Source organism: Pristiophorus japonicus, chromosome 17 (genome assembly GCF_044704955.1).
Source record: "Pristiophorus japonicus isolate sPriJap1 chromosome 17, sPriJap1.hap1, whole genome shotgun sequence".
NCBI lineage: Eukaryota > Metazoa > Chordata > Chondrichthyes > Pristiophoridae > Pristiophorus > Pristiophorus japonicus.
In genome coordinates, this window is record NC_091993.1 from 131,091,164 (window position 1) to 131,117,358 (window position 26,195).

Here is a 26,195-nt window from a genome sequence, read left to right on the forward strand (position 1 = left end):
CAACTTTCAATGACTGATGTACCATGATACCCAGGTCTCTTGCACCTCCCCTTTTCCTAATCTGCCGCCATTCAGATAATATTCTGCCTTCGTGTTTTTGACCCAAAGTGGATAACCTTACATTTATCCACATTATACTGCATCTGCCATTCATTTGCCCATTCACCTAACCTATCCAAGTCACTCTGCAGCCTCTTAGCATTCTCACAGCTCACACCACCACCCACTTTAGTGTCATCTGCAAACTTGGAATATTACACTCAATTCCTTCATCCAAATCATTAATGTGTATTGTAAATAGCTGGGGTCCCAGCACTGAGCCCTGCAGCACCCCACTAGTCACTGCCTGCCATTCTGTAAAGGACACGTTTATCCCGACTCTCTGCTTCCTATCTGCCAACGAGTTCTCTATCCACGTCAATACATTACCCCCAATACCATGTGCTTTAATTTTGCACACTAATCTCTTGTGTGGGACCTTGTCAAAAGCCTTTTGAAAATCCAAATACACCACATCCACTGGTTCTCCCTTGTCCACTCTACTAGTTACATCCACAAAAAATTCCAGAAGATTTGTCAAGCATGATTTCCCTTTCATAAATTCATGCTGACTTGGACCGATCCTGTCACTGCTTTCCAAATGTGCTGTTATTTCATCTTTAATAACTGATTTCAACATTTTCCCCACTACTGATGTCAGGCTAACCGGTCTATAATTACCTGTTTTCTCTCTCCCTCCTTTCTTAAAAAGTGGTGTTACATTAGCTACCCTCCAGTCATAGGAACTGATCCAGAGTCGATAGACTGTTAGAAAATGAACATAAGAACATAAGAATTAGGAACAGGAGTAGGCCATCTAGCCCCTCGAACCTGCTCCGCCATTCAACAAGATCATGGCTGATCTGGCCGTGGACTCAGCTCCACTTACCCGCCCGCTCCCCGTAACCCTTAATTCCTTTATTAGTTAAAAATCTATCTATCTGTGACTTGAATACATTCAATGAGCTAGCCTCAACTGCTTTCTTGGGCAGAGAATTCTAGATTCACAGCCCTCTGGGAGAAGAAATTCCTTCACAACTCGGTTTTAAATGGGCTCCCCCGTATTTTGAGGATGTGCCCCTAGTTCTAGTCTCCCCGACCAGTGGAAACAACCTCTCTGCCTCTATCTTGTCTATCCCTTTCATTATTTTAAATGTTTCTATAAGATCACCCCTCATCCTTCTGAACTCCAACGAGTAAAGACCCAGTCTACTCAATCTATCATCATAAGGTAACCCCCTCATCTCCGGAATCAGCCTAGTGAATCGTCTCTGTACACCCTCCAAAGCTAGTATATCCTTCCTTAAGTAGGTGATCAAAACTGCATGCAGTACTCCAGGTGCGGCCTCACCAATACCCTATATAGTTGCAGCAGGACCTCCCTGCTTTTGTACTCCATCCCTCTCGCAATGAAGGCCAACATTCCATTCGCCTTCCTGATTACCTGCTGCACCTGCAAACTAAATTTTTGGGATTCATGCACAAGGATGCATTTCAGTCCCACTCTCCTGATCTTTGGGCACCCTGTGCGGAGGGGAGCGGGTAGGTCCGAGGGCCTCCTCGTAGGACTGCTCCTGGGCACGGCCAAGGGTGCCATCAGCCGGTCCAGGCAGCGGGCGGTCGAGGGGGTCGTTCAACCTGACTGCCTGCTTTTCTTCCGCTCTTACATCCGGTCCAGGGTGTCCTTGGAGATGGAGCACGTGGTGTCCACCAGTACGCTCGCGGCCTTCCGCGAGGTGGGCACCGGAGGGACTGGAGTGCATCATCACGCCCGGCAACCAAATTTTAATTTGATTTTACGTTTTAAAGTTTAATTTGTTTTAATTGCCGGTGCTTTTAGTGTCCCCCTCCCTTTTTATAGGGGGCACTGGAAAAAAATTTGATTTTAGCGCCCAAAAAAAACCCCCAAAAAAAAAGAAAAACACAAAAAAGAAAAAAAGGGCCTTGTAAATGTCTGCTGTGTCATCCAGGGCGGGTGGCACGGTTTAATGTTTTATGTTTTACAGGTAAACTCCAAAAGAGTTTCATGCACAAGGACCCCCAGGTCCCTCTGCACCTCAGCATGTTATAATTTCTCCCCATTCAAATAATATTTCCTTTTACTGTTTTTTTTCCCAAGGTGGATGATCTCACATTTTCCGACATTGTATTCCATCTGCCAAACCTTAGCCCATTCGCTTAACCTATCTAAATCTCTTTGCAGCCTCTCTGTGTCCTCTACACAACCCTCTTTCCCACTAATCTTTGTGTCATCTGCAAATGTTGTTGCACTACACTCTGTCCCCTCTTCCAGGTCATCTATGTATATTGTAAACAGTTGTGGTCCCAGCACTGATCCCTGTGGTACACCACTAACCACCGATTTCCAACCCAAAAAGGACCCATTTATCCCGACTCTGCTTTCTGTTAGCCAGCCAATTCTCTATCCATGCTAAATGATCACCAATGCATCCACTATTTCTAGGGCCACTTCCTTAAGTACTCTGGGATGCAGACTATCAGTCCCCGGGGGTTTATTGGCCTTCAATCCCATCAATTTCCCTAACACAATTTCCCGCCTAATAAAGATATCCTTCAGTTCCTCCTTCTCACGGGACCCTCGGTCCCCTAGTATTCTGGAAGGTTATTTATGTCTTCCTTCGTGAAGACAGAATCAAATTATTTGTTTAACTGGTCTGCCATTTCTTTGTTCTCCATTATAAATTCACCTGCATCTGACTGCAAGGGACCTACGTTTGTTTTCACTAATCTTTTTCTCTTCACATATCCATCAAACTGGTCGCAGATGCTCAGCCATCTGTGGACCGACTGCAGATCCGAGCAAAAGACGGCAACATCGTCCATGTACAAGGAAGTCTTGACCTGAGCGCCTCCACCGCCTGGGATCGTCACCCCTCTTATGCCCACATCCTTCCTGATGGACTCGACAAAAGGTTCGATACAGCACATGAACACGACATCATCATCATCATCATAGGCAGTCCCTGAAAATCAAGAAAGACTTGGTTCCACTCTAAAAGTGAGTTCTCAGGTGACTGAACAGTCCAATACGGGAATTACAGTCTCTGTCACAGGTGGGACAGACAGTGGTTGAAGGAAAGGGTGGGTGGGGAGTCTGGTTTGCCGCACGCTCCTTCCGCTGCCTGCACATGTTTTCTGCATGCTCTCAGCGACGAGACTCGAGGTGCTCAGCGCCCTCCCGGATGCTCTTCCTCCACTTAGGACGGACTTTGGCCAGGGACTCCCTGGTGTCGGTGGGGATGTTGCACTTTATCAGGGAGGCTTTGAGGGTGTCCTTGAAATGTTTCCTCTGCCCACCTGGGGCTCGCTTGCCGTGTAGGAGTTCCAAGTAGAGTGCTTGCTTTGGGAGTCTCGTGTCGGGCATGCGGACAATGTGGCCCACCCAACGGAGCTGGTTGAGTGTGGTCAGTACTTCGATGCTGGGGATGTTAGCCTGATCGAGAACACTGACTTTGGTGTGTCTGTCCTCCCAGGGGATTTGCAGGATCTTGAAGTGACATCGTTGGTGGTATTCCTTCAGCGATTTGAGGTGTCTACTGTATATGGTCCATGTCTCTGAGCTGTACAGGAGGGTGGGTAACAAGACAGAGGAGAGAGAACAACCTTGCCTTACTCCAGATTTGATCAGAAAGCTTTCCAATTCCCACCAGTTGATTGGAACTGTGCTGTTATTTAGTCTGTGTAGAGCAGTTGGATCCGATTACGGATTTCCTCCCCAAACCCCATTTTGGAGAGCATGTCCATCAGGTACGTGTGTGATAGACTGGGAGAAGGCTTTCTCCCAGTCTAAGATGATTAAGCAGGTATCCAACCTCCTGTCCCGCATGTAAGTGATCATATCCCTGAGTAGCGCGAGGCTATCAGAGATCTTCCTGCTGGGGACAGCGCAGGTCTGATCTGGGTGGATCACCAGCTCCAGAGCAGACTTGACCCTGTTGCCGAATTTTATAATTCACATTAAGCAGCGAAATGGACCGCCAATTTTTGATCTCTTCCTTCTCCTCCTTCTGCTTGTAGATGAGGGTGATGATGCCTTTCCTCATCGATTCTGACATGCAGCCGGCCAGAAACATACCCCCGTACACTTCCAGCAGGTCTGGGCCCATCCAGTCCCACAGAGCCCAATACAACTCGACCGGTAAGCTGTTGCTTATGGAGGTTTTACTCGTCTCGAAGGACCGGGCGGCCTTTGTCAGTTTGTCCAGAGTTAGCGGGTGATCCAGACTCTCTAAACTCTCCAAGATCGATGACAGGAAGGTTGGGAGGCCTCACTGTCTGTGGACTTCACGTTGTACATCCTGGCATAAGAGAATTTGCTGATCGTCTGTACGTCGGCTGTGAGGACGTCACAGCACCGGCTTTTTCCTTTAGGCTGGTGCTCACAGAGCTCCCCGTGTACTTTTTAGAAGAAAAAACACAAGCACGTCTCATCCTGCTCCAAGGAGCGCACTCTGCAGCAGAAGATGATTTTGGAGGACTCTGAAGCAAAGAGCAGGGCTAGCTGGCTCTTCACCTCTTGGAGTTCCTCCCCGACACCGATCCCCATTGACTGCAGCAGGAGCTGATTCTGCATGCTTTTCTGGGGTCGGGACATTTCCCTCTGTGTCTCTCGCCTTCTGAACACCTTTGAGGACGAAGAGCTCTTGAAGCTCGTCTTCACCGTTTCCCACCAGTGCGTCGGGGAATCAAAGAGGGGTTTACAGTTCTCCAACCTTTGTAATCTCTTTTGAGTTCCTCCACGTTTTCCGGGGTCAACAGTTTCACGTTCAGCTTCCATATCCCCCTGCCAACTTTCTGGTCTTCCTGTGGTGGCAGTCGGCCAGTAGGAGGCAGTGGTCAGGTGACGTGGGTGGATCTGACCGTGAGCATGTGGGACACAAAAGGAAGTCTATTCTGGAACGGATGGACCTGTCTGGTCTGGACTATGTGTATTTACGCGGTGCTCCGTCTGCAGAGTTGCTGAAGACGTCACACAGCTTGACATCTTTTACCGCTTCCATCAGGAGTCTGGACATGGCGTCCAGTTTGCTGCCGGCTCTGCTGGATCGTCCAGCCGCATCGATGATGCAGTTGAAGTCACTGCCCAGAATGAATGGCCTGGATGTTGCCAGCAGCAGCGGGAGCTGCTGGGAGAGGGCCAGCCGCTGGTTCGTGCGAGCCGGGGCATACACATTGATGATCCTGAGCAGCACGTTATTGTACAGTGCATCTGCTACGAGGAGGCGGCCGCCCACCACCTCCTTTACCGGTGATGGTGATGCTGCCTCCCCGCAGCAGAATACCCAGGCCGGAAGAGCGGCCATCATTGTCTGCTGACCAGATCGACAGCTTATGGGACCATTGTGACCACTGCCGGTAGCTACTGAAGTGCGGTAAGAACAGCAGGTCCGCCTAGACTTTGGCAAAGCGGCCCAAGGTGGAAACACATCTCGCAGTTGACTTACTTGCTTGCTGACAGGCCACTTTCACTGTTGCTGCCGGAAATCTATATCAATCCACCAGAATGTATCGCCGTAACCTGGGCACTGGATTGTTATCTTCACATGAAGATTACACTTGGGACTTTGACTCCCTGAGAGCAACTCCAGGGACAGAGACAGTACATTTGGAGATTTCGATCCACAAGTCTAGATATTATTTAAATATCCATCTATTCAGTATGTTTTATCTCTATAAACATGCATTAATCACAGAGCTGTTTAGTGTGGTTCTGTCTAGACATTTGTGAATATATCTGCATAAATGAAGGGCTATATATACGTGTTTGCCTACATATTCTGTCTGTCTTACTGTCTATCTACCTATCTGTCTGTCGAGCTCCATCTATCTATCCACCCATCTCTTCCTCTATGTATCTGTAGCTCTATCTCTCGCTAACTATCTGATTTTGCACTCGGGCGAGAGCTCACACTCAGGGTTTGGGGAGCTTACACTCAGGGAGGGAAGGGGAGCTCACATTCAGGGAGGGAGAGGGAGCTCACACTCAGGGTTTGGGGAGCTCACACTCAGGGTTTGGGGAGCTCACACTCAGGGAGGGAGAGGGAGCTCACACTCAGGGTGGAGGAAGGAGCTCACATTCGGGGGAGAGAGCTCACACTCGGGGTGGGAGAGGGAGCTCACACTCAGGGCGGGGAGCTCACACTCGGGTGGGGGAGGGAGCTCACACTCAGGGCGGGGAGCTCACACTCGGGGTGGGGAGCTCACACTCAGGGGATGGGGAGCTCACACTCAGGGTGGGGGAGGGAGCTCACACTCAGTGTGGTGGTAGGGAGCTCACACTCAGTGTGGGGAGCTCACACTCAGGGTGGGCGAGGGAGCTCACACTCAGGGTGGGGAGCTCACACTCGGGGTGGGGGATGGAGCTCACACTCAGGGTGGGGGAGGGAGCTCACACTCAAGGTGGAGGGCTCACACTCAGGGTGGGGGAGGGAGCTCACACTCGGGGGGTGGGGAGCTCACAATGAGGGTGGGGAGCTCACACTCGGGGGGGTGGGGAGCTCACAATGAGGGTGGGGAGCTCACACTCAGGGTGGGGGAGGGAGCTCACACTCAGGGTGGGGGAGGGAGCTCACACTCAGTGTGGGGGTGGGGAGCTCACACTCAGGCTATGTTGGCAGTGCCCTCTCGGGGTCTCTGGGTAACAGGAGACTGAAGGATCCCAGTCCGGTTTTGAGCAGGTTCTGCATGTTTGCATTGATCATTGCGCCGACAGAGTGCAGGGTTTCAGTCTGTGTGTGTGAAAGGGGCGAGGTGTGCTGGCCTGGATACCTGGGGGTGGCATTGACAGGGAATGGACAGGATGTCTGCGCTTTCACAGCAGCGCCTGTAATTTGCACTTTCCATTCATTGAGATTCTGCTCACTCGCTGCCACTGAAGGCACACAGAAGCAATTGATAAATATAGATCTTTCAAAAAAAATTGCATCTTCCAGTCTCCAAGATTTTTTTTAACCACGAAGATTAAACATGGAAAAGGTACTGAGGGGGCAGCGTGAGCATGTTAGACACTGGGTGGGAGGGGAGCAATTTCTGGGCTTTACTGGCGGCAGGGCCGGGACACACCCGGCACTGGGACCCCCGGAGCCAGGACACCCCCGCAGCCAGGACACCCCCGGAGCCGGGACACCCCCGCAGCCGGGACACCCCCGGAGCTGGCCATGGGCAAAGGGTCACATCGATCATCGGCGATTCATCGATTGCCCACTCCCCGCCCACACCGGGCGCTCACTGTGGTGGTGGGCCCGGTGGGTGGGAGGGGGAGACCCCGAGAGTGAACCCTCACCCCCCCCAGACACTGACCCCCCCGACACTGACCCCCACCCCCAGACACTGACCCCCCAGACACTGACCCCCACCCCCAGACACTGACCCCCCAGACACTGACCCCCCCCAGACACTGACCCCCACCCCCAGACACTGACCCCCCCAGACACTGACCCCCCAGACACTGACCCCCACCCCCAGACACTGACCCCCCCAGACACTGACCCCCCAGACACTGACCCCCCAGACACTGACCCCCACCCCCAGACACTGACCCCCCCAGACACTGACCCCCCAGACACTGATCCCCCCCCCAGTCACTGATCCCCCCCACAGACACTGACCCCACCCGCCCCCACAGTAATGTGTCGGGGCGCCGCCCGGCTCAGCAACCCCCGCGGGCACCTGTTGAGCGGCTGATCCGACAACAAACATGACGGAGCCCGCGGCACGGCTCTCACTTTTTGCCTCCTGCATTACTCGCAGTTTCCCGGCCGGAGGGTGGATGGGTGGATATTGAAGTTGCTCCCAATCTCACCCAATCTGATCCGGGCCCCGGGGAGAGGGAAGTGTTCCTCGGGCTCTGGGCAAACCCTAGACACATTCAACCCCACATCCCCATGGTACAGGCTCCCAGGGCAGGGCGGGGCTGGCGGCGCTAACTGGAGGTTCAAGGTGAGGAACGCGGGGGGTTGTGATGGGGGAGATGGAGAGAGGAGGGGGAGGAGTGAGGAGGGTTTGTAGGGGTGGGGAGGGGGAGGAGAGAGACGGAGGGGGAGGAGGGGAGGGGTTGGGAAGGCGGAGGGTGATGAGAGGAGGTGTGGGTGTGGAAGGGGTGGGTGACATGGGGGTGAGGATGGGGGGGGTGAAGGGAGAGGGTAGGGGGGATGAGGGGAGGGGAGATGGGGGTGAGGGGAGGGTGTGGTGGGTGAGGAGGAGATGGGGTGAGGGAAGGGGTTGATGGTGTGAGGGAGGGCCGGGCCCCTTGTCCTGAGGGGGGTGTAGGGGAGGGTGTGAGGGAGGGCCAGGCCCCTTGCCCTGAGAGGGGCTGGGTCTTTCCATGTGTGGTGCCTGTGTGCTCCAGTCGCTCTGTGCCACTCCTGCCAATACACCGATACCCACACAGCGGCTGCTCTCACTCTGCTCCACTTGTCCTGTCTGCACAAACTTGAGCCGGGATTTTACAGTAAGAGGGACTGAAGGCCGGCCCTGGGAGGGCAAGCGGAGTGCGAGGGACGCCAGAATCCGCATGATTAGCTCGGTGTGTGTGTCATCTTACCGGGGACGCAAGTCAGGGAACAAAGCTGCTTCCAAACCATGTGTGAAGGAAGATATGGGCAGGGGCGAGGACAGCGAGAGAATCACCATCAATGTCGGCGGGACCAGGCATGAGACGTACAGAAGCACCCTGCAGACCCTGCCCGGGACCCGGCTCGCCTGGCTGGCTGACCCCGCTGCCAAGTCCAACCAGTTCTTCTTTGACCGGCACCCCGGCATCTTCGCCTATGTGCTGAATTATTACCGCACGGGCAAGCTGCACTGCCCGGCCGATGTGTGCGGACCCCTGTTCGAGGAAGAGTTAGCTTTCTGGGGGCTGGACGAGACGGACGTGGAGCCGTGTTGCTGGATGACCTACCGGCAGCACCGAGATGCCGAGGAGGCGCTGGAGATCTTCGAGCCGCCCGACCCCAGCTGCGGAGGCGGGGAGGAGGAGGATGTGGATTCGGGCCGGACCCTGGGGCTCGGGGAATGTCACCCCCACCGCTCAGTTCTGCCCAACTGCTGGAGGAGGTGGCAGCCTAGGGTCTGGGCACTTTTCGAAGACCCTTACTCCTCCAGGGCGGCTCGGGTAAGGAACGGGTTAACCCGCTGCTCAATCTCACCGCCTTGCTCGCTTTCTGATAAACAAACCCTTCTCTAGCCAAATCCTCAGTACATATTCGCAGTCCCACCCCTCGGCAGCTTTACATTCCAATCCCGGGAAAAATGCTTGTTTTTTTAGAAAGCAGAATTGTTACAGGTGTTCACTCACTGAGCCCCGGTTTTAGGTTAAACAGAAACAGATGTTCCTGTTTTTAGAAAATGTATAACCAGAAATAGTTTAATATCAACCCGGAGCTTTTGCTCCGAGGGCTGATTCCAGTTCAGCCGCCTGTTGAATCATCGCAGGGACCGAGGAATCAGTCTGGCCTGAAATAAAGAATGTTTAGAAACATATTTTATGTTGATGCTGAAAAATGTCAGACGGTAGCGGGATCTACGAGGACCAGGCAGTGGATGGCAGGAATACTGGAGACAGAATCATTCTAGAAAGGGAGTTCTGTCAATTATTTAGCAATAAATCTTGCCTTCTTAAACTACAATTCCAACATGAAGGATTTATCCATCAGTTTGGCACCTATCGATTGAGAGGGAGATGGAGTTTAGGTACAGAGACAGACACACACTCAGACACACAGAAACACAGTCACATACACTGAGACACACACATAGACAGACACAGATAGAATCAGCCACACACATACATAGACATACACTGAGACACACAGGCACAGATAGAATCAGGGACAGACAGACACACAGAGACAGACATACACACAGATATAGACACACACACATGCAGATATACACACATACAGAGACAGAGACACACAGAGACAGACACACAAACAGACACTGATATAGACACACACACAGAGACACTGATATAGACACACACACAGACAGACACACACACAGACATAGACACACACAGACAGACACTGATAGAATCAGGGACGGACAGACACACAGAGACAGACACACACACAAACAGACACTGATAGAATCAGGGACAGACAGACAGACACAGAGACGGACATAGACACACACAGAGACAGACACAGATAGAATCAGGGACAGACACACACACAGACATAGACACACACAGACTCAGATGGAAGCAGAAACAGACTCAGCCATGCACACTATATAGAAAGACTGGGTGGTGATTAGTTAATGGAGATAGGGAGAGGACTGATTGTCACAGCTGCTGTCTGACACCAGTCTCCCTAGTCCCTCGAAACTTTGGCTCAGAGCCAAACACAGAAGCTTTCCGCCTGTAAGTATTGTCAGAGATAATTGAGCCAGAGAATAAAACTGGCATCAAATGCAACAAAACGTTCACTGACCCAGGAGAAACTTGCGAAAGGTAAAATGAGCAATCTGTCCATAACAATGAAATGGAAGTTCGGACATGTCCAGCAGCAATGTCTTAAATTAAGGTTTAGTTTGAATTTAATCAATTCAAAGTATTGAATAGACTGAAGACGTTTAGCAAAAAACCCTCTGGGTAATATGTTAAATCCTCTGTTTTAATTTTGAATGTTTTCAACCCTTTAGTTGTGTTTTGAGAGGAGCTGTGTGCTATCTAGTTCCCTGGGGTCACACTCACGGATGGGTCTGTGTAAGTGTTTGTCATTGGTTAAGGAAAGGTCGGCTGGTATTTAATTAATAAAGTTGCTGCCCCTTTAAATAGTCAACCTGTGAAGAAATAGATGCATTTTATTGTGTGTGCGTGTGGGGGGGGAAATGCAGCTTCTAACACTGTAGCCCCCACATTGAGGCAAAACCAGGTGAGGTGCTTCACAGAGGGACACGGACGGGGTGGGAGAGGAGTGTGAGGGAAGGGTGACCAAATATATGCTCAAAGAAGAGGAGGCTTTTGAAAGGGGGGGCTGGGGAAGATAGCAAAGGGAGGGGAGACCAAACCCAGAGTAAGGGTCAAGACAGGTGAAGGCTTGGTCAGAAAAGGATAGCGGGAGTGGGGACATACAGGAGGGCAGAGTGGCAGAGCAGAGAAGTACCACGGGCTGATTGGGGGAGTAGGGGGCGAAGGGGAGATGTAGAGGAGAGATGTTTGTGGGGAGTAGGGGGCGAAGGGGAGATGTACTGGAGGGCAGTTTGGGGGAGTAGGGGGCGAAGGGGAGATGTAGAGGAGAGATGTTTGTGGGGAGTAGGGGGCGAAGGGGAGATGTAGAGGAGAGATGTTTGTGGGGAGTAGGGGGCGAAGGGGAGATGTACTGGAGGGCAGTTTGGGGGAGTAGGGGGCGAAGGGGAGATGTACTGGAGGGCAGTTTGAGGGAGTAGGTGGCGAAGGGGAGATGTAGAGGAGAGATGTTTGTGGGGAGTAGGGGGCGAAGGGGAGATGTACTGGAGGGCAGTTTGGGGGAGTAGGGGGCGAAGGGGAGATGTACTGGAGGGCAGTTTGGGGGAGTAGGGGGCGAAGGGGAGATGTAGAGGAGAGATGTTTGTGGGGAGCAGGGGGCGAAGGGGAGATGTACTGGAGGCGAAGGTTGGAAAGTCCAGCATCGGCCAGGTATGTAGGAGGTGGTCGCGATCTGGTTGGATATGTCTTTGAGAGATTTGTACATGAGGATAGGGATGAAATGGCTGAGCAGTGTCTCTCTGAGATGCTGATTGGTCGCAGCGGTTGGGGAAGAGTGTGTTATTGTGAACAGCATGGGTTATAGTGGACAATATTCACAAGGTGCTCTCTTCATCAAAATGTGTTACACAAACTATTTCCATTTGTTCACAAATGCTGCAGATAAGGATCCAAATCAGGTCAGCACATCACCAGCGTTTGATCGACTGATATAATTGGAGGCGATTTTACTCCGGACACTGCTATATTCAATAATGATACAAAATTATACAACAGACTTTAAAGATTTGCCAGATACATATTCCGGTGAAGGTGACCCTGTCCTTGGCTCTCCAGGTCACATTCACAACTTTTAAAACTGTTTTGCTTCTAAAAACTCCAACGTTTATTTGGCAAATGTGCTGCCCAGAAACAAGCTGAGCCAAACGCCAGAAGGCCGAGTTATATCATTCAGTGATGTGTTAGTTGATCTCAGAAGGGAAACACTGAGATTATTTGGCTTCAGCACCCTTGGTTAGAGAGAAATTCAGCCAGGGTCCTGCTCGTGATCACTGTCCAATGACCCCTGGGTTAGAGAGAGGGGAAATCAGCCAGTGTTCCTGCCCCTGATCACTGTCCAATGACCCCTGGGTTAGAGAGAGAGGGGAAATCAGCCAGTGTTCCTGCCCCTGATCACTGCCCAGTGACTCCTGGGTTAGAGAGAGTGGGTAAATCAGCCAGGGTTCCTGCTCCTGATCACTGTCCAATGACCCCTGGGTTAGAGAGAGGGGAAATCAACCAGAGTTCCTGCTCCTGATCACTGCCCAGTGACCCCTGGGTTAGAGAGAGGAGAAATCAGCCAGGGTTCCTGCTCCTGATCACTGCCCAGTGACCCCTGGGTTAGAGAGAGGGGAAATCAGCCAGGGTTCCTGCTCCTGATCACTGCCCAGTGACCCCTGGGTTAGAGCGGGGGAAATCAGCCAGGGTTCCTGCTCCTGATCACTGTCCAGTGACCCCTGGGTTAGAGCGGGGGAAATCAGCCAGGGTTCCTGCTCCTGATCACTGCCCAGTAACCCCTGGGTTAGAGCGGGGGAAATCAGCCAGGGTTCCTGCTCCTGATCACTGTCCAGTGACCCCTGGGTTAGAGCGGGGGAAATCAGCCAGGGTTCCTGCTCCTGATCACTGTCCAGTGACCCCTGGGTTAGAGCGGGGGAAATCAGCCAGGGTTCCTGCTCCTGATCACTGTCCAGTGACCCCTGGGTTAGAGCGGGGGAAATCAGCCAGGGTTCCTGCTCCTGATCACTGCCCAGTGACCCCTGGGTTAGAGCGGGGGAAATCAGCCAGGGTTCCTGCTCCTGATCACTGTCCAGTGACCCCTGGGTTAGAGCGGGGGAAATCAGCCTGGGTTCCTGCCCACTGATCCCAGCTGGGACGTACACAAGTGGACATGGGTTAACAACATGCTTAAGCTTTGCAAGGAATCCCCGCAGGTCGAATTGCCTGCTGTCCCTCACAGTCCGACTTACACAGGAAGAATGACCATGTTGGATAAGGTAGCAGAATTTGACAGTCCTCCTGTAGACCCAAACCTCAGCAACAGTCAAAACCGTCGAGAGTAAACGTGAAGGACAAAGAATGGCTGTCTGTCGGCCAATGTAAGAGGAATGGTGGTTGTGAGTCGGTCGTTTTATTTATGATCAGCTACCGTCACTGACAAATATGACCCCTGTAAACTTTGTACACTGAGCGTGATCGCACTCAATGCCAGGCCCCACTCTGCTCAATCCCAGCCATTCCCCCCCCCCCCTGCTCAATCCCAGGCCCCCCCCACTCAATCCCAGCCCCCTCCCCCCCCCCCGCTCAATCCCAGGCCCCCCCCACTCAATCCCATCCCCCTCCCCCCCCACCCCCGCTCAATCCCAGACACCCCCCTCTCCCCACGCCCCTGCTCAATCCCAGCCCCCTCCCCCCCCCACTCAATCCCAGCCCCCTCCCCCCCCACCCCCGCTCAATCCCAGACACCCCCCTCTCCCCACGCCCCTGCTCAATCCCAGCCCCCTCCCCCCCCCGCTCAATCCCAGCCCCCCCCCCCCCCGCTCAATCCCATCCCCCTCCCCCCCCCGCTCAATCCCAGCCCCCCCCCCCGCTCAATCCCATCCCCCTCCACCCCCCCGCTCAATCCCAGCCCCCCCCCCCGCTCAATCCAAGCCCCCCCCCCCGGCTCAATCCTAGTCCCCTCTCTGCCCACCCCGCTCCTGCTCAATCCCAGCCCCGGAGCCAGGGGGACATCCGGGAGGGCACTGAGCACCTCGAGTCTCGTCGTCGAGAGCATACAGAAACCAAGCGCAGGCAGCGGAAGGAGCGTGCGGCAAACCAGTCCCACACACTCTTTCCTTCAACCACTGTCTGTCCCACCTGTGACAGACTGTAATTCCAGTATTGGACTGTTCAGTCACCTGAGAACTCACTTTTAGAGTGGAAGCAAGTCTTGCTCGATTCCGAGGGACTGCCTATGATGATGAGAGAAATATAGTAGTGTTGGAAAGTATACTCTCCAGGCCAGTCCGGGTTCACATAGTGAGGGTCGCAGGAGCAGTCGGGAAGGCACAATACTGCCTGAGTTTAAAACATGTCTTCCTAATATAAGTTTAAAAAAAAATAAGAGCAAGGCTATACTGTTAATCATAGAATTATCGAATAGTGCAGCACAGAGGGAGGATAGCTAATGTAACCCCACTTTTTAAAACAGGAGGGAGAGAGAAAACAGGTAATTACCGACCGGTTAGCCTGACATCAGTAATGGGGAAAATGTTGGAATCAGTTATTAAAGATGAAATAGCAGCGCATTTGGAAAGCAGTGACAGGATCGGTCCAAGTCAGCATGGATTTATGAAAGGGAAATCATGCTTGACAAATCCTCTGGAATTTTTTGAGGATGTAACTAGTAGAGTGGACAAGGGAGAACCAGTGGATGTGGTGTATTTGGATTTTCAAAAGGCTTTTGACAAGGTCCCACACAAGAGATTGGTGTGCAAAATTAAAGCACATGGTATTGGGGGTAATGTACTGACGTGGATAGAGAACTGGTTGGCAGACAGGAAGCAGAGAGTCGGGATAAACGGATCCTTTTCAGAATGGCAGGCAGTGACTAGTGGGGTGCCGCAGGGCTCAGTGCTGGGACCCCAGCTCTTTACAATATACATTAATGATTTAGATGAAGGAATGTAATATCTCCAAGTTTGCAGATGACATTAAGCTGGGTGGCAGTGTGAGCTGTGAGGAGGATGCTAAGAGGCTGCAGGGTGACTTGGACAGGTTAGGTGAATGGGCAAATGCATGGCAGATGCAGTATAATGTGGATAAATGTGAAGCTATCCACTTTGGGGGAAAAAACACGAAGGCAGAATATTATCTGAATGGCGGCAGATTAGGAAAAGTGGAGGTGCATTGAGACCTTGGTGTCATGGTACATCAGTCACTGAAAGTTGGCATGCAGGTACAGCAGGCGGTGAAGAAGGCAAATGGTATGTTGGCCTTCATAGCTAGGGGATTTGAGTATAGGAGCAGGGAGGTCTTACTGCAGTTGTACAGGGCCTTAGTGAGGCCTCACCTGGAATATTGTGTACAGTTTTGGTCTCCTAATCTGAGGAAGGATGTTCTTGCTGTTGAGGGACTGCAGCGAAGGTTCACCAGACTGATTCCAGAGATGGCAGGACTGACATATCAGGGGAGACTGGATCGACTGGGCCTTTATTCACTGGAGTTTAGAAGGATGAGAGGGGATCTCATAGAAACATATAAAATTCTGACGAGACTGGACAGGTTAGATTTAGGAAGAATGGTCCCGATGTTGGGGAAGTCCAGAACCAGGGGTCACAGTCTAAGGATAAGGGGTAAGCCATTTAGGACTGAGATGAGGAAAAACTTCTTCACTCAGAGAGTTGTTAACCTGTGGAATTCCCTACCGCAGAGAGTTGTTGATGCCAGTTCATTGGATATATTCAAGAGGGAGGAATATATGACCCTTATGGCTAAAGAGATCAAGGGGTATGGAGAGAAAGCAGGAAAGGGGTACTGAGGGAATGATCAGCCATGATCTTATTGAATGGTGGTGCAGGCTCGAAGGGCCGAATGGCCTGCTCCTGCACCTATTTTCTATGTTTCTCTGAGAGCTAGAGGTCGCGGGATCGAATGAATTACAGAGGAGACAGACTAGTAAGTCTGGATTTAAATGCGGAGCAGGAAGAGTCAGTGGAAACAGGGAGATTCCAGCTCAGAAAGAGCAAGAGGGAAGTTCAGAGGAAGAAAAACAGAAATTGCTGGAAATACTCAGCGGGTTGGGCAGCATCTGTGGAGAGAGAAACAGAGTTAATGTTTCAGGCCGCTGACCCTTTGTCAGAACTGGCTGCGTTCAGAGGGATAATAACGAAAGGAGTGTTGATAAAATGGAGAGAGACGATGAAGGTTGTAACGGAGGGTGAGGGGCTGGGAAAGTAGTGTGTGTTGTAAGAGCACCGACTCCTTGCCGTGGACCTTTGTTGGACTCGACAGGGCGGGGCTGCTGTGTGACTGCCCTTGGTCCCAGGGAAGGTCTGTGCCACCTAATGGGGGAGCTGCATACCATCTGTGTCAATGTTGTGTCCATCTGAAATAAACAATGTATTCATTGTATCTCAACATTCAGCAATTAACAGAGCTGCATTCTGGCTCCTCTGGGGTCACAGCTCCTCTGGGGTCACGGCTCCTCTGGGGTCACAGCTCCTCTGGGGTCACGGCTCCTCTGGAGTCACGGCTCCTCTGGAGAATGAGATTCTCTGGAGAATCTCACCAGCAGTTAACCGAGCTGTACTCCTCTGGTTACACCGATTATTGCCGCACTGCCCTCATCACCGTAGGATGCATCCAATCTGGGTGGGTGACTTGTATTTCGAGGACTGCCCACCTTTTCAGTATTTCCACTTTATTTTTATCCTGTCCAATATCGCTACTGCCTCCTCCTTTACTGATCCACTGGTGAAGACAGAAATATTCACTCAGTTCCTCAGCATGCCCTCTGCCTCCACAAGGTCATCTTATTTTGGACCCTAATCAGCCCCACCGTTCCTTTGATTTCCCTTTTACTATTTATATATTTGTAAAGGACTCAAGTTACCCACTAATAAAAACATAAAAACATCAGAAATAGGAACAGGAGGAGGCCATATGGCCCCTCGAGCCTGCTCCACCATTTAATAAGATCATGGCTGATCTGATCATGGACTCAGTTCCACTTTCCTGCCCGCTCCCCATAACCCCTTATCCTCTTATCGTTTAAGAAACTGTCTATTTCTGTCTTAAATTTATTCAATGTCCCAGCTTCCACAGCTCTCTGAGGCAGCGAATTCCACAGATTTACAATCCTCTGAGAAAAGAAATTTCTCCTCATCTCAGTTTTAAATGGGCGGCCCCTTATTCTAAGGTCATGCCCCCTAGTTCTAGTCTCCCCCATCAGTGGAAACATCCTCTCTGCATCCACCTTGTCGAGTCCCCTCATAATCTTATATGTTTCGATAAGATCACCTCTCATTCTTCTGAATTCCAATGAGTAGAGGCCCAACCTACTCAACCTTTCCTCATAAGTCAACCCCCTCACCTCCGGAATCAACCGAGTGAACCTTCTCTGAACTGCCTCCAAAGCAAGTATATCCTTTCGTAAATATGGAAACCAAAACTGCACACAGTATTCCAGGTGTGGCCTCACCAATACCTTATATAACTGTAGTAATGCTTCCCTGGTTTTATACTCCATTCTCCTTTGCAATAAAGGCCAAGATACCATTGGCCTTCCTGATCACTTGCTGTACCTGCATACTATCCTTTTGTGTTTCATGCACAAGTAACCCCCAGGTCCCGCTGTAATGCGGCATTTTGCAATCTTTCTCCATTTAAATAATAACTTGCACTTTGATTTTTTTCTGACAAAGTGCATAACCTCACACTTTCCAACATTATACTCCAAATGCCAAATTTTTGCCCACTCATTTAGCCTGTCTATGTCCTTTTGCAGATTTTTTGTGTCTTCCTCACACATTGCTTTTCCTCCCATCTTTGTATCGTCAGCAAACTTGGCTACGTTACACTCAGTCCCTTCTTCCAAGTCATTACTATAGATTGTAAATAGTTGGGGTCCCAGCACTGATCCCTGCGGCACCCCACTAGTTACTGATTGCCAACCTGAGAATGAATCATTTATCCCGACTCTCTGTTCTCTGTTAGTTAACTAATCCTCTATCCATGCTAATATTTACCCCCAACCCGTAATCTATTCTCATACTCTCTCTTTGCCCCTCTTATTCCTTTTTTTAGATCTCCTCTGTACTTTCTATATACCTTGATTTTCTACTGTGTTGTGAACTTTGCATTTGTCATGTGAGCCATGTGGCGTCAGATGGGAGTGAATCATTCCCTTTTACACGGTGTGTGATTTTCTGTCTGTGTATGGGAATGGCTGGCCTTTACCTGGTGTTCCTGAATTTTCAATGTAAACAAGCACCATCTATACCTTGTGGAGTCATTGCTACACAGGCCCTTCTTATAATCCATCTTTTTTACCGGTGCGGCGTGTCTGTGCGTGCATATGTGTGATTACGTGTGTATGTGTGACTGTGTGTGTCTGTGCACATGTGTGCATGTCTGTGGACATGTCTGTGAGTTTGTGTATGCGTGCATGTCTGTGAGTGTGTGTGTGTGTATCTGTGAGTGTGAGTGTGTGCGAGTGTGAGTGTGTGTCTGTCTGTGTCTGTGTCTGTATGTAAGTGTGTGTGTCTGTGTGTGTCTGAGTGTGTGGTGTGTGTGAGTGTGTGTGTCTGTGAGTGTGTGGTGTGTGTGTGTGTTTGTCTGTCTGTGAGAGTGTGTATGTGTGTGTGAGTGTGTGTGTGTGTGTCTGGGAGTATGTCTGTGTGAGTGTGTGTGTCTGGGAGTGTGTGAGTGTCTGTGTGTGAGTGTGTGTGTGTGTGTGTGTCTGGGAGTATGTCTGTGTGAGTGTGTGAGTGTCTGTGTGTGTGTGTGTATCTGGGAGTGTGTGTGTGTGAGTGTGTGTGTGTGTCTGGGAGTATGTCTGTGTGAGTGTGTGTGTGTGTGAGTGTCTGGGAGTGTGTGTGTGAGTGTGTGTGTGTGTCTGGGAGTGTGTGTGTGTGTGAGTGTCTGGGAGTGTGAGTGTGTGTGAGTGTCTGGGAGTGTGTGTGTGAGTGTGTCTGTGTGTGTGTGTGTCTGGGAGTGTGTGTGAGTGTGAGTGTCTGTGTGTGTGTGTATCTGGGAGTGTGTGTGTGAGTGTGTGTCTCTGGGAGTGTGTGTGAGTGTGAGTGTCTGTGTGTGTGTGTGTATCTGGGAGCGTGTGTGTGAGTGTGTGTGTGAGTGTGTGAGTGTGTCTGTGTGTGTGTGTGTGTTTGGGAGTGTGTGTGAGTGTCTGTGTGTGTGTGTGTATCTGGGAGTGTGTGTGTGAGTGTGAGTGAGTGTGTGTGAGTGTCTGTGTGTGTGTGTGTATCTGGGAGTATGTCTGTGTGAGTGTGTGTGTGTCTGGGAGTGTATTTAATGTTGAATAGTGCAGAGTGTCTGAAGAACATATAGTGAGTGATGAGCAAAGCAATACTTTTCAGCAGCTTATAACAGAAAAATGTAATTTGACATTTAAAAATTATTTGATTGATGCGAATGATTGTTTGTGAGTCATTGCTGACCCTTGACCTCGGGTTTATTGATGGAATCTCAAACATTGTAAGGACCAAAGGCACTGGTCCCTGGGGAAACGTGACAACAGGCACCAACCAACAGTGCCCTGATTGTGTGTCACATCAAACATTGGGGTCATTAACCCCCAGAAACGGCTGGGTCCGGGTCGGGTGGGATGTTAAAATGTAAACAATCTCAAACCCAAACAGCCCAACCCGCTCACGTCCGGTTCCAACGGAGGCGGGACGGTGAAAGGCAGCCAATCCGCTCCTGAGAGGCGGGTCATTCATTTAAATATTTTAATGAGGCTGTGTGCTGAAGATTCCATCTGTGTTCCAGCTTTAACCCTCAGCTGAAGGGAGGTGAGGGTGTCCGTGTGCCACAGCTCTGTCCCGTCCAGCACTGCTTATGGGCCAGGAGGGGCACGAGTGATCCCCCTTCGCCCCCCTCCCCCCCCCCCCCCCCCAGCTAACGTGTAACTGCCCAGCGATCGCTGACTGCAACATGCGATCACCGAATCCCCCCACCCCCGCGATCACAGACCAATTACTTTAAATCTATGCCCCCTGGTTGTTGACCCCTCTGCCAAGGGAAACAGGTCCTTCCCATCCACTCTATCCAGGCCCCTCATAATTTTATACACCTCACTCAGTCTCCCCTCAGCCTCCTCTGTTCCAAAGAAAACAACCCCAGCCTCTCCAATCTGTCCTCACAGCTAAAATTCTCCAGTCAGGCAACATCCTCGTAAATCTCCTCTGTACCCTCTCCAGTGCAATCACGTCTTTCCTGTAATGTGGTGACCAGACCTGTACGCAGTACTTTAGCTGTGGCCTGACGTTTATACAGTTCAAGTATAACCTCCCTGCTCTTGTATTCCATGCCTCGGCTAATAAAGGCAAGTATTCTATATGCCTTCTTAACCACCTTATCTACCTGGCCTGCTACCTTCAGGGATCTGTGGACCTGCACTCCCAGGTCCCTCTGTTCCTCTACATTTCTCCGTGTTCTACCATTTAATGTGTATTCCCTTGCCTTGTTAGACCTCCCCAGATGCATTACCTCACACTTCTCCGGATTGAATTCCATTTGCCACTGTTCTGCCCACCTGACCAGTACATTGATATCTTCCTGCAGTCTGCAGCTTTCTTCATTATCAACCACACGGCCGATTTTAGTATCATCTGCAAACTTCTTAATCGGACCCCCTATATTCAAGTCTCGATCATTGATGTATACCACAAAAAGCAAGGGTCCCAGTACTGAGCCCTGCGGAACCCCACTGGATACATTCTTCCAGTCACAAAAACACCCATCAACCATTACCCTTTGCTTCCTGCCTCTGAGTTAATTTTGGATCCAACTTGCCACTTTGCCCTGGATCCCATGGGCTTTTACTGTTGTGACCAGTCCACCATGTGGGACCTTATCAAAAGCTTTGCTAAAATCCATATACACTACATCATACACACTGCCCTCATCGACCCTCCTGGTTACCTCCTCAAAATATTCAATCAAGTTAGTCAGACACGATCTTCCCTCAACAAATCCATGCTGACTGTCCTTGATTAATCCATGTCTTTCTAAATAAAGATTTATTGTGTTCCTCAGAATTTTTTCCAATAATTTTCCCACCACCGAGGTTAGGCTGACTGGCCTGTAGTTACTCGGTCTATCCCATTCTCCCTTTTTAAACAACCACTTAAGAAGATCGTATGAAATAACATTTTTTGTAACAAGAAATATTTTTTCACCCAGAGGGTGGTGGGGGTCTGGAACTCACTGCCTGAAAGGGTGGTAGAGGCAGAAACCCTCACCACATTTAAAATATACTTGGATGTGCACCTGAAGTGCCGTAACCTACAGGGCTACGGACCCAGAGCTGGAAAGTGGGATTAGGCTAGAAAGCTTTTTTTCGACCGGCACGGACACGATGGGCCGAATGGCCTCCTTCCGTGTTGTAATTTTTCTAAGATTATATTTCCACAAAGCGATGCTGATGTCCTTTTTAAATGAACATTCACATCAGCAAAGCCAGCACTCCCTGTGGGAAATGAGAATGGGTTTGGACAAACCCTTCCGAACTGGGCTCGAACACCAATTGTCAGCTCAGCAAGTTATGGTAAGCGTTGGCTTTGCACAGTAAGGTTGTTCACCAATGAAAGAGTGGCTGTTAATGGCACCAGGTTGGGAGGAAGGATATTAAAGGAGGCACTGCCACTGCCAGTGCTGACTGGAGCTGTGGAGTGTGGGGTTGGTTCGGCAGGTCGAGGGAGCCAATTGATATTAAAGGAGAGACAGAAAGGGTACAAATATGGAAACGGGTTCAATAGATGGAGGATTGGAAAAATAACAGGGAGACGGGAAAGCAAGAAATGGAGAGCGATTAGAATCGAGCAGGAGCAAGATGGTGAGGCGTTGGAGACCTCCAGGCTCAGGAGGGGAGGAACTCTAACTGAAGAGTGGGAGGGAAGCTGAGGTTTAGCGAGAGGAGCTCGACAGCTTGGATTTTAAAATAGTGAAGGAGGAAGGGGAGACTAAGGCACGGGAGAGGTTCACTGCTTACAGTTACTCTGGGAAATTGTGGCAGGTCAGGGGCTGGTGGGAAACAAACCCACTTGTCTTTCTGCTTTCATTTCCAAAGCTGTTTCCTTAGTTGTTGAACGGCTCTTTAATTTAGCTGTCAGGCATGGCTCAAAGAGCAGCACTCTCACCTCCGAGTCAGAGTGTTCTCCGTTCAACTCTTCTCCAGGGCAGATGTGATTGCACTAGAGAGGAGATTTACGAGGATGTTGCCAGGGAGCACTGCACTGTCGGAGGGGTGTTACTGAGGGAGCACCGCACAGTCGGAGGGACATTACTGAGGGAGTGCTGCACTGTCGGAGGGGCAGTACTGAGGGAGCGCCGCACTGTCGGAGGGGCAGTACTGAGGGAGCGCCGCACTGTCGGAGGGGCAGTACTGAGGGAGCGCCGCACTGTCGGAGGGGCAGTACTGAGGGAGCGCCGCACTGTCAGAGGGGCAGTACTGAGGGAGTGCCGCACTGTCGGAGGGGCAGTACTGAGGGAGTGCTGCACTGTCAGAGGGGCAGTACTGAGGGAGCACCGCACTGTTGGAGGGGCAGTACTGAGGGAGTGCTGCACTGTCGGAGGGGCAGTACTGAGGGAGTGCTGCACTGTCGGAGGGGCAGTACTGAGGGAGTGCTGCACTGTCAGAGGGGCAGTACTGAGGGAGTGCTGCACTGTCAGAGGGGCAGTACTGAGGGAGTGCCGCACTGTCAGAGGGGCAGTACTGAGGGAGTGCCGCACTGTCAGAGGTGCTGTCTTTCAGATGAGACTTTAAACCAAGGCTGTGTCTGCTCTCTCAGTTGAACATAAAAAGATCCCCTGGCACTATTCGAAGAAGAGCAGCGGAGTTACCCCCGGTCTCCTGCCAATATTTATCCCTCAACCAATGTCACAAAAACAGATTATCTGGTCATTTATCTACTTACTGCTTGTGGGAGCTTGCTGTGCGCAAATTGGCACATGTGTTTCCTACATTATAACAGTAACTGCACTTCAAAAAGTACTTAATTAGCTGTGAAGCACTTTGTGATGTCCTGAGGTAGAAATACAAGTCTTTTCTTCTTCATTATAGACAAGAATCAGAAAGTCATTAACAGGCTTTGTGACATAGGATCTCCAGATTACACAAAAAAAAAACCCAAAAAACCAAAAAAAGAGGGCCTTGTAAATGTCTGGTGTGTCATCCAGGTCGGGTGGCACCGATTAATGTTTTTGTTTTGCAGATAAACTCCAAAAAGAGTTTCAGAGCTGGTGCTTTTATTTTGTAATTTACGGGAGGGATTGAACCTGTTCTCTGCTCAACTTCCGTCTGTTATTGTCCAGAAGTGAAGATTTGCCTTTTTTATTGTGACAGAGGAGATAGAGGTTAAGGAGATTTAAAGCTTTATAGATTAAGCTGGTGAATTCCTGTTTGGTTTTTCTTTCTCTCATTACTCGAAAGGGGACGAGGCAATGAAGATTTCATGTGTTGGGAATGTGACCTATGTAGAAAGGTGAAGCAACATTACAATTGTCTGAGTAGATTTTTGCCTGTAATACTTGTCCAGAACCCATCCCAGAGTAACATGAGATTTCCTGGATCAGCAGACGTCTGGGATTAATCGCTTGATAAACAGGTCACACCTGTGGCCGCACTGTGCTGTCGCTGGTTCTGTTGCTGCATCCTCATCTGTAAACAGGCATAGCAACACATCTCACCATAGCAACACTGCTGCCGAGATGATAATCCCATCAGACACAACATCCACAACGAGCATATCCAGCTTTCTGCGAGTTCAGTTGCTGAAGAATTCTACTGCATGCAGTGCAGGATGAGGTTGCTTTTATGTAGAACACTGATCACACCATCTGTACATCCCAAAGTGCTTTATAACCACTTCCTTTTTTCCAAGTGCAGTCACTTTTGTTATATAAACGCAGCAGCCAATCCATTCAAAACCAGGTCCCACACACGGCAATTGAGATGAATTACCAGTTAATCTGTTTGTGTGGTTTAGTTTGAGAGAGAAATGTTTGCCTGGACACCAGGAGATCTATCTCCCTGTTCTTCAAATATCACCACAGAGCCTTTAATACCTACCAGACCTGATAGACAAGGCTTCCATTTCACAGTGAAAGATAACCCCTCCGACAGTGCGGCACTCTCTCAGTACTGCCCCTCCGACAGTGCGGCACTCCCTCAGTACTGCCCCTCCAACAGTGCGGCACTCCCTCAGTACTGCCCCTCCAACAGTGCGGCACTCCCTCAGTACTGCCCCTCCAACAGTGCGGCGCTCCCTTAGTACTGCCCCTCCGACAGTGCGGCATTCCCTCAGTACTGCCCCTCCGACAGTGCGGCATTCCCTCAGTACTGCCCCTCCGACAGTGCGGCATTCCCTCAGTACTGCCCCTCCGACAGTGCGGCATTCCCTCAGTACTGCCCCTCCGACAGTGCGGCATTCCCTCAGTACTGCCCCTCCGACAGTGCGGCATTCCCTCAGTAGTGCCCCTCCGACAGTGCGGCATTCCCTCAGTATTGCCCCTCCGACAGGGCAATATTCCATTTGCCTTCCTGATTACTTACTGTACCTGCATCAGCAAACTTGGCTACATTACACTTGGTCCCTTCATCCAAGTCATTAATATAGATTGTAAATAGTTGAGGCCCCAGCACCGATCCCTGCGGCACCCTACTAGTCACTCTTTGCCAACCTGAAAATGACCCATTTATCCCGACTCCCTGTTTTCTGTTCGTTAGCCAATCCTCTCTCCATGCTAATGGAGGGGGCAGAGGAGATGGGAGGGGCCAGATTCTACCAACATGAACAGGAATTTAACACACCAGAGACACAGCATGCCATTGAGTATGAGCGTTTACGTGTTGTGAATCTGACTGGCTAACCTGCTGTGAATGCATTGATGCCCCATCGCTGGGGCCTGTTGCACCACCCGGGGAATGTGAGCAATAATCTGGCTGTCGGAACTCCGAGGGAGTGTGCACGACCCTTTGCAATGTCCGACTCTCTGCGGTAACAGTAAAGGCTGGTACAATCCTTGAAAGTAAAGGAATGGGGATGGCCGTGAGCTCAGATGGTCAGTGAGTGTAAATGTGGGTGTGAAGGTAACACCACTCTTCCCCAGGGCTCTGCCTCTCTGGTACATTAATGCTGAGCAGGGAGAGGAGAGCACACACGGCCAAAGCCAGCCTCAGCACTGAGCTCTTCAGCCGCCCGGGACTCCTGACTGAGGTGTGGGTCCAGGATACATGGCCCCAGCTCTGAGAATCCTGCAGGGGAAGGGGAGCAACCAGTGAGAGCCTTGTCCAGGAACAACTGCTCTTCGTTTACAACCAGAGTCTAAGCAGGGGAACGTTTAGTCGAGAGACAATCTGCTCCTTCCTCCCACTAATTTCATTTGGGTAATTGTGGATCTTTTTACAACTGGCAGCAGTGTGAACAAATGAGACGAGGATGTTGCACAGTAGCATGAAAGCAGCACAAGATTTGATGAGGGCCTGAGGAGGAACATGTACCATCCATCGCACTGCCCTCCATTCAGCAGGAAGCGACATGACACCTTCTCAACTCAGGTTTCTGCCAGAGCTAATTGCTCCCTCCCTCCAGTCATTTCCAGTTTCACTCTCCCCATTCTCTCTCACCATCTCCTTGTTCCCACTCCACAATCCCTCCCTCAATTCTCCGTCCATATTCGAAGAGCAGGGGAGTTATCCCCGGTGTCGTGGGGCCAATATTTATCCCTCAACCAACATCACTAAAACAGATTATCTGGTCATTATCACATTGCTGTTTGTGGGAGCTTGCTGTGCGCAAATTGGCTGCTGTGTTTCCCACATTAAAACAGTGACTACACTCCAAAAAGTATTTCATTGTCTGTAAAGCGTTTATGACATCCAATGATCGAGAAAGCCAATTTAGAATCACAGATTCACAGAATGGTTACAGCACAGAAGGAGGCCATTGGGCCCTTCGAGCCCGTGCTGGCTCTCTGCAAGAGCACCTCAGCCATTCCCCCTCCCCCGCCCTTTCCCCGGAGCCCTGCAAACATTTTTCCTTCAGGAACTTATCCAATTCCCTTTTGAAAGCCACAATTGAGTCTGTCCCCACCACCCTCTCAGGCAGTGCATTCCAGATCCTAATCACTCGCTGAGCAAAAAAGCTTTTTCTTAAGTCGCCTTTGGTTCTTTTGCCAAGCTCCTTAA

General features: G+C 50.6%; 1 protein-coding gene across 3 annotated transcripts in view; it reads left to right on the plus strand.

The window, feature by feature from the left end:
• Positions 1 to 8,448: 8,448 nt before the first annotated feature.
• Positions 8,449 to 26,195, plus strand: part of kcnc4 (potassium voltage-gated channel, Shaw-related subfamily, member 4) — a 42,454-nt gene continuing 24,707 nt past the window's right edge. For all 3 annotated transcript variants that reach the window (XM_070859505.1, XM_070859506.1, XM_070859507.1), the window contains exon 1: positions 8,449 to 9,172. In XM_070859505.1, coding sequence (XP_070715606.1) covers positions 8,573 to 9,172 — 600 coding nt within the window. In that variant the 5' untranslated portion in view covers positions 8,449 to 8,572. The remainder of the gene's footprint in view (positions 9,173 to 26,195) is intronic.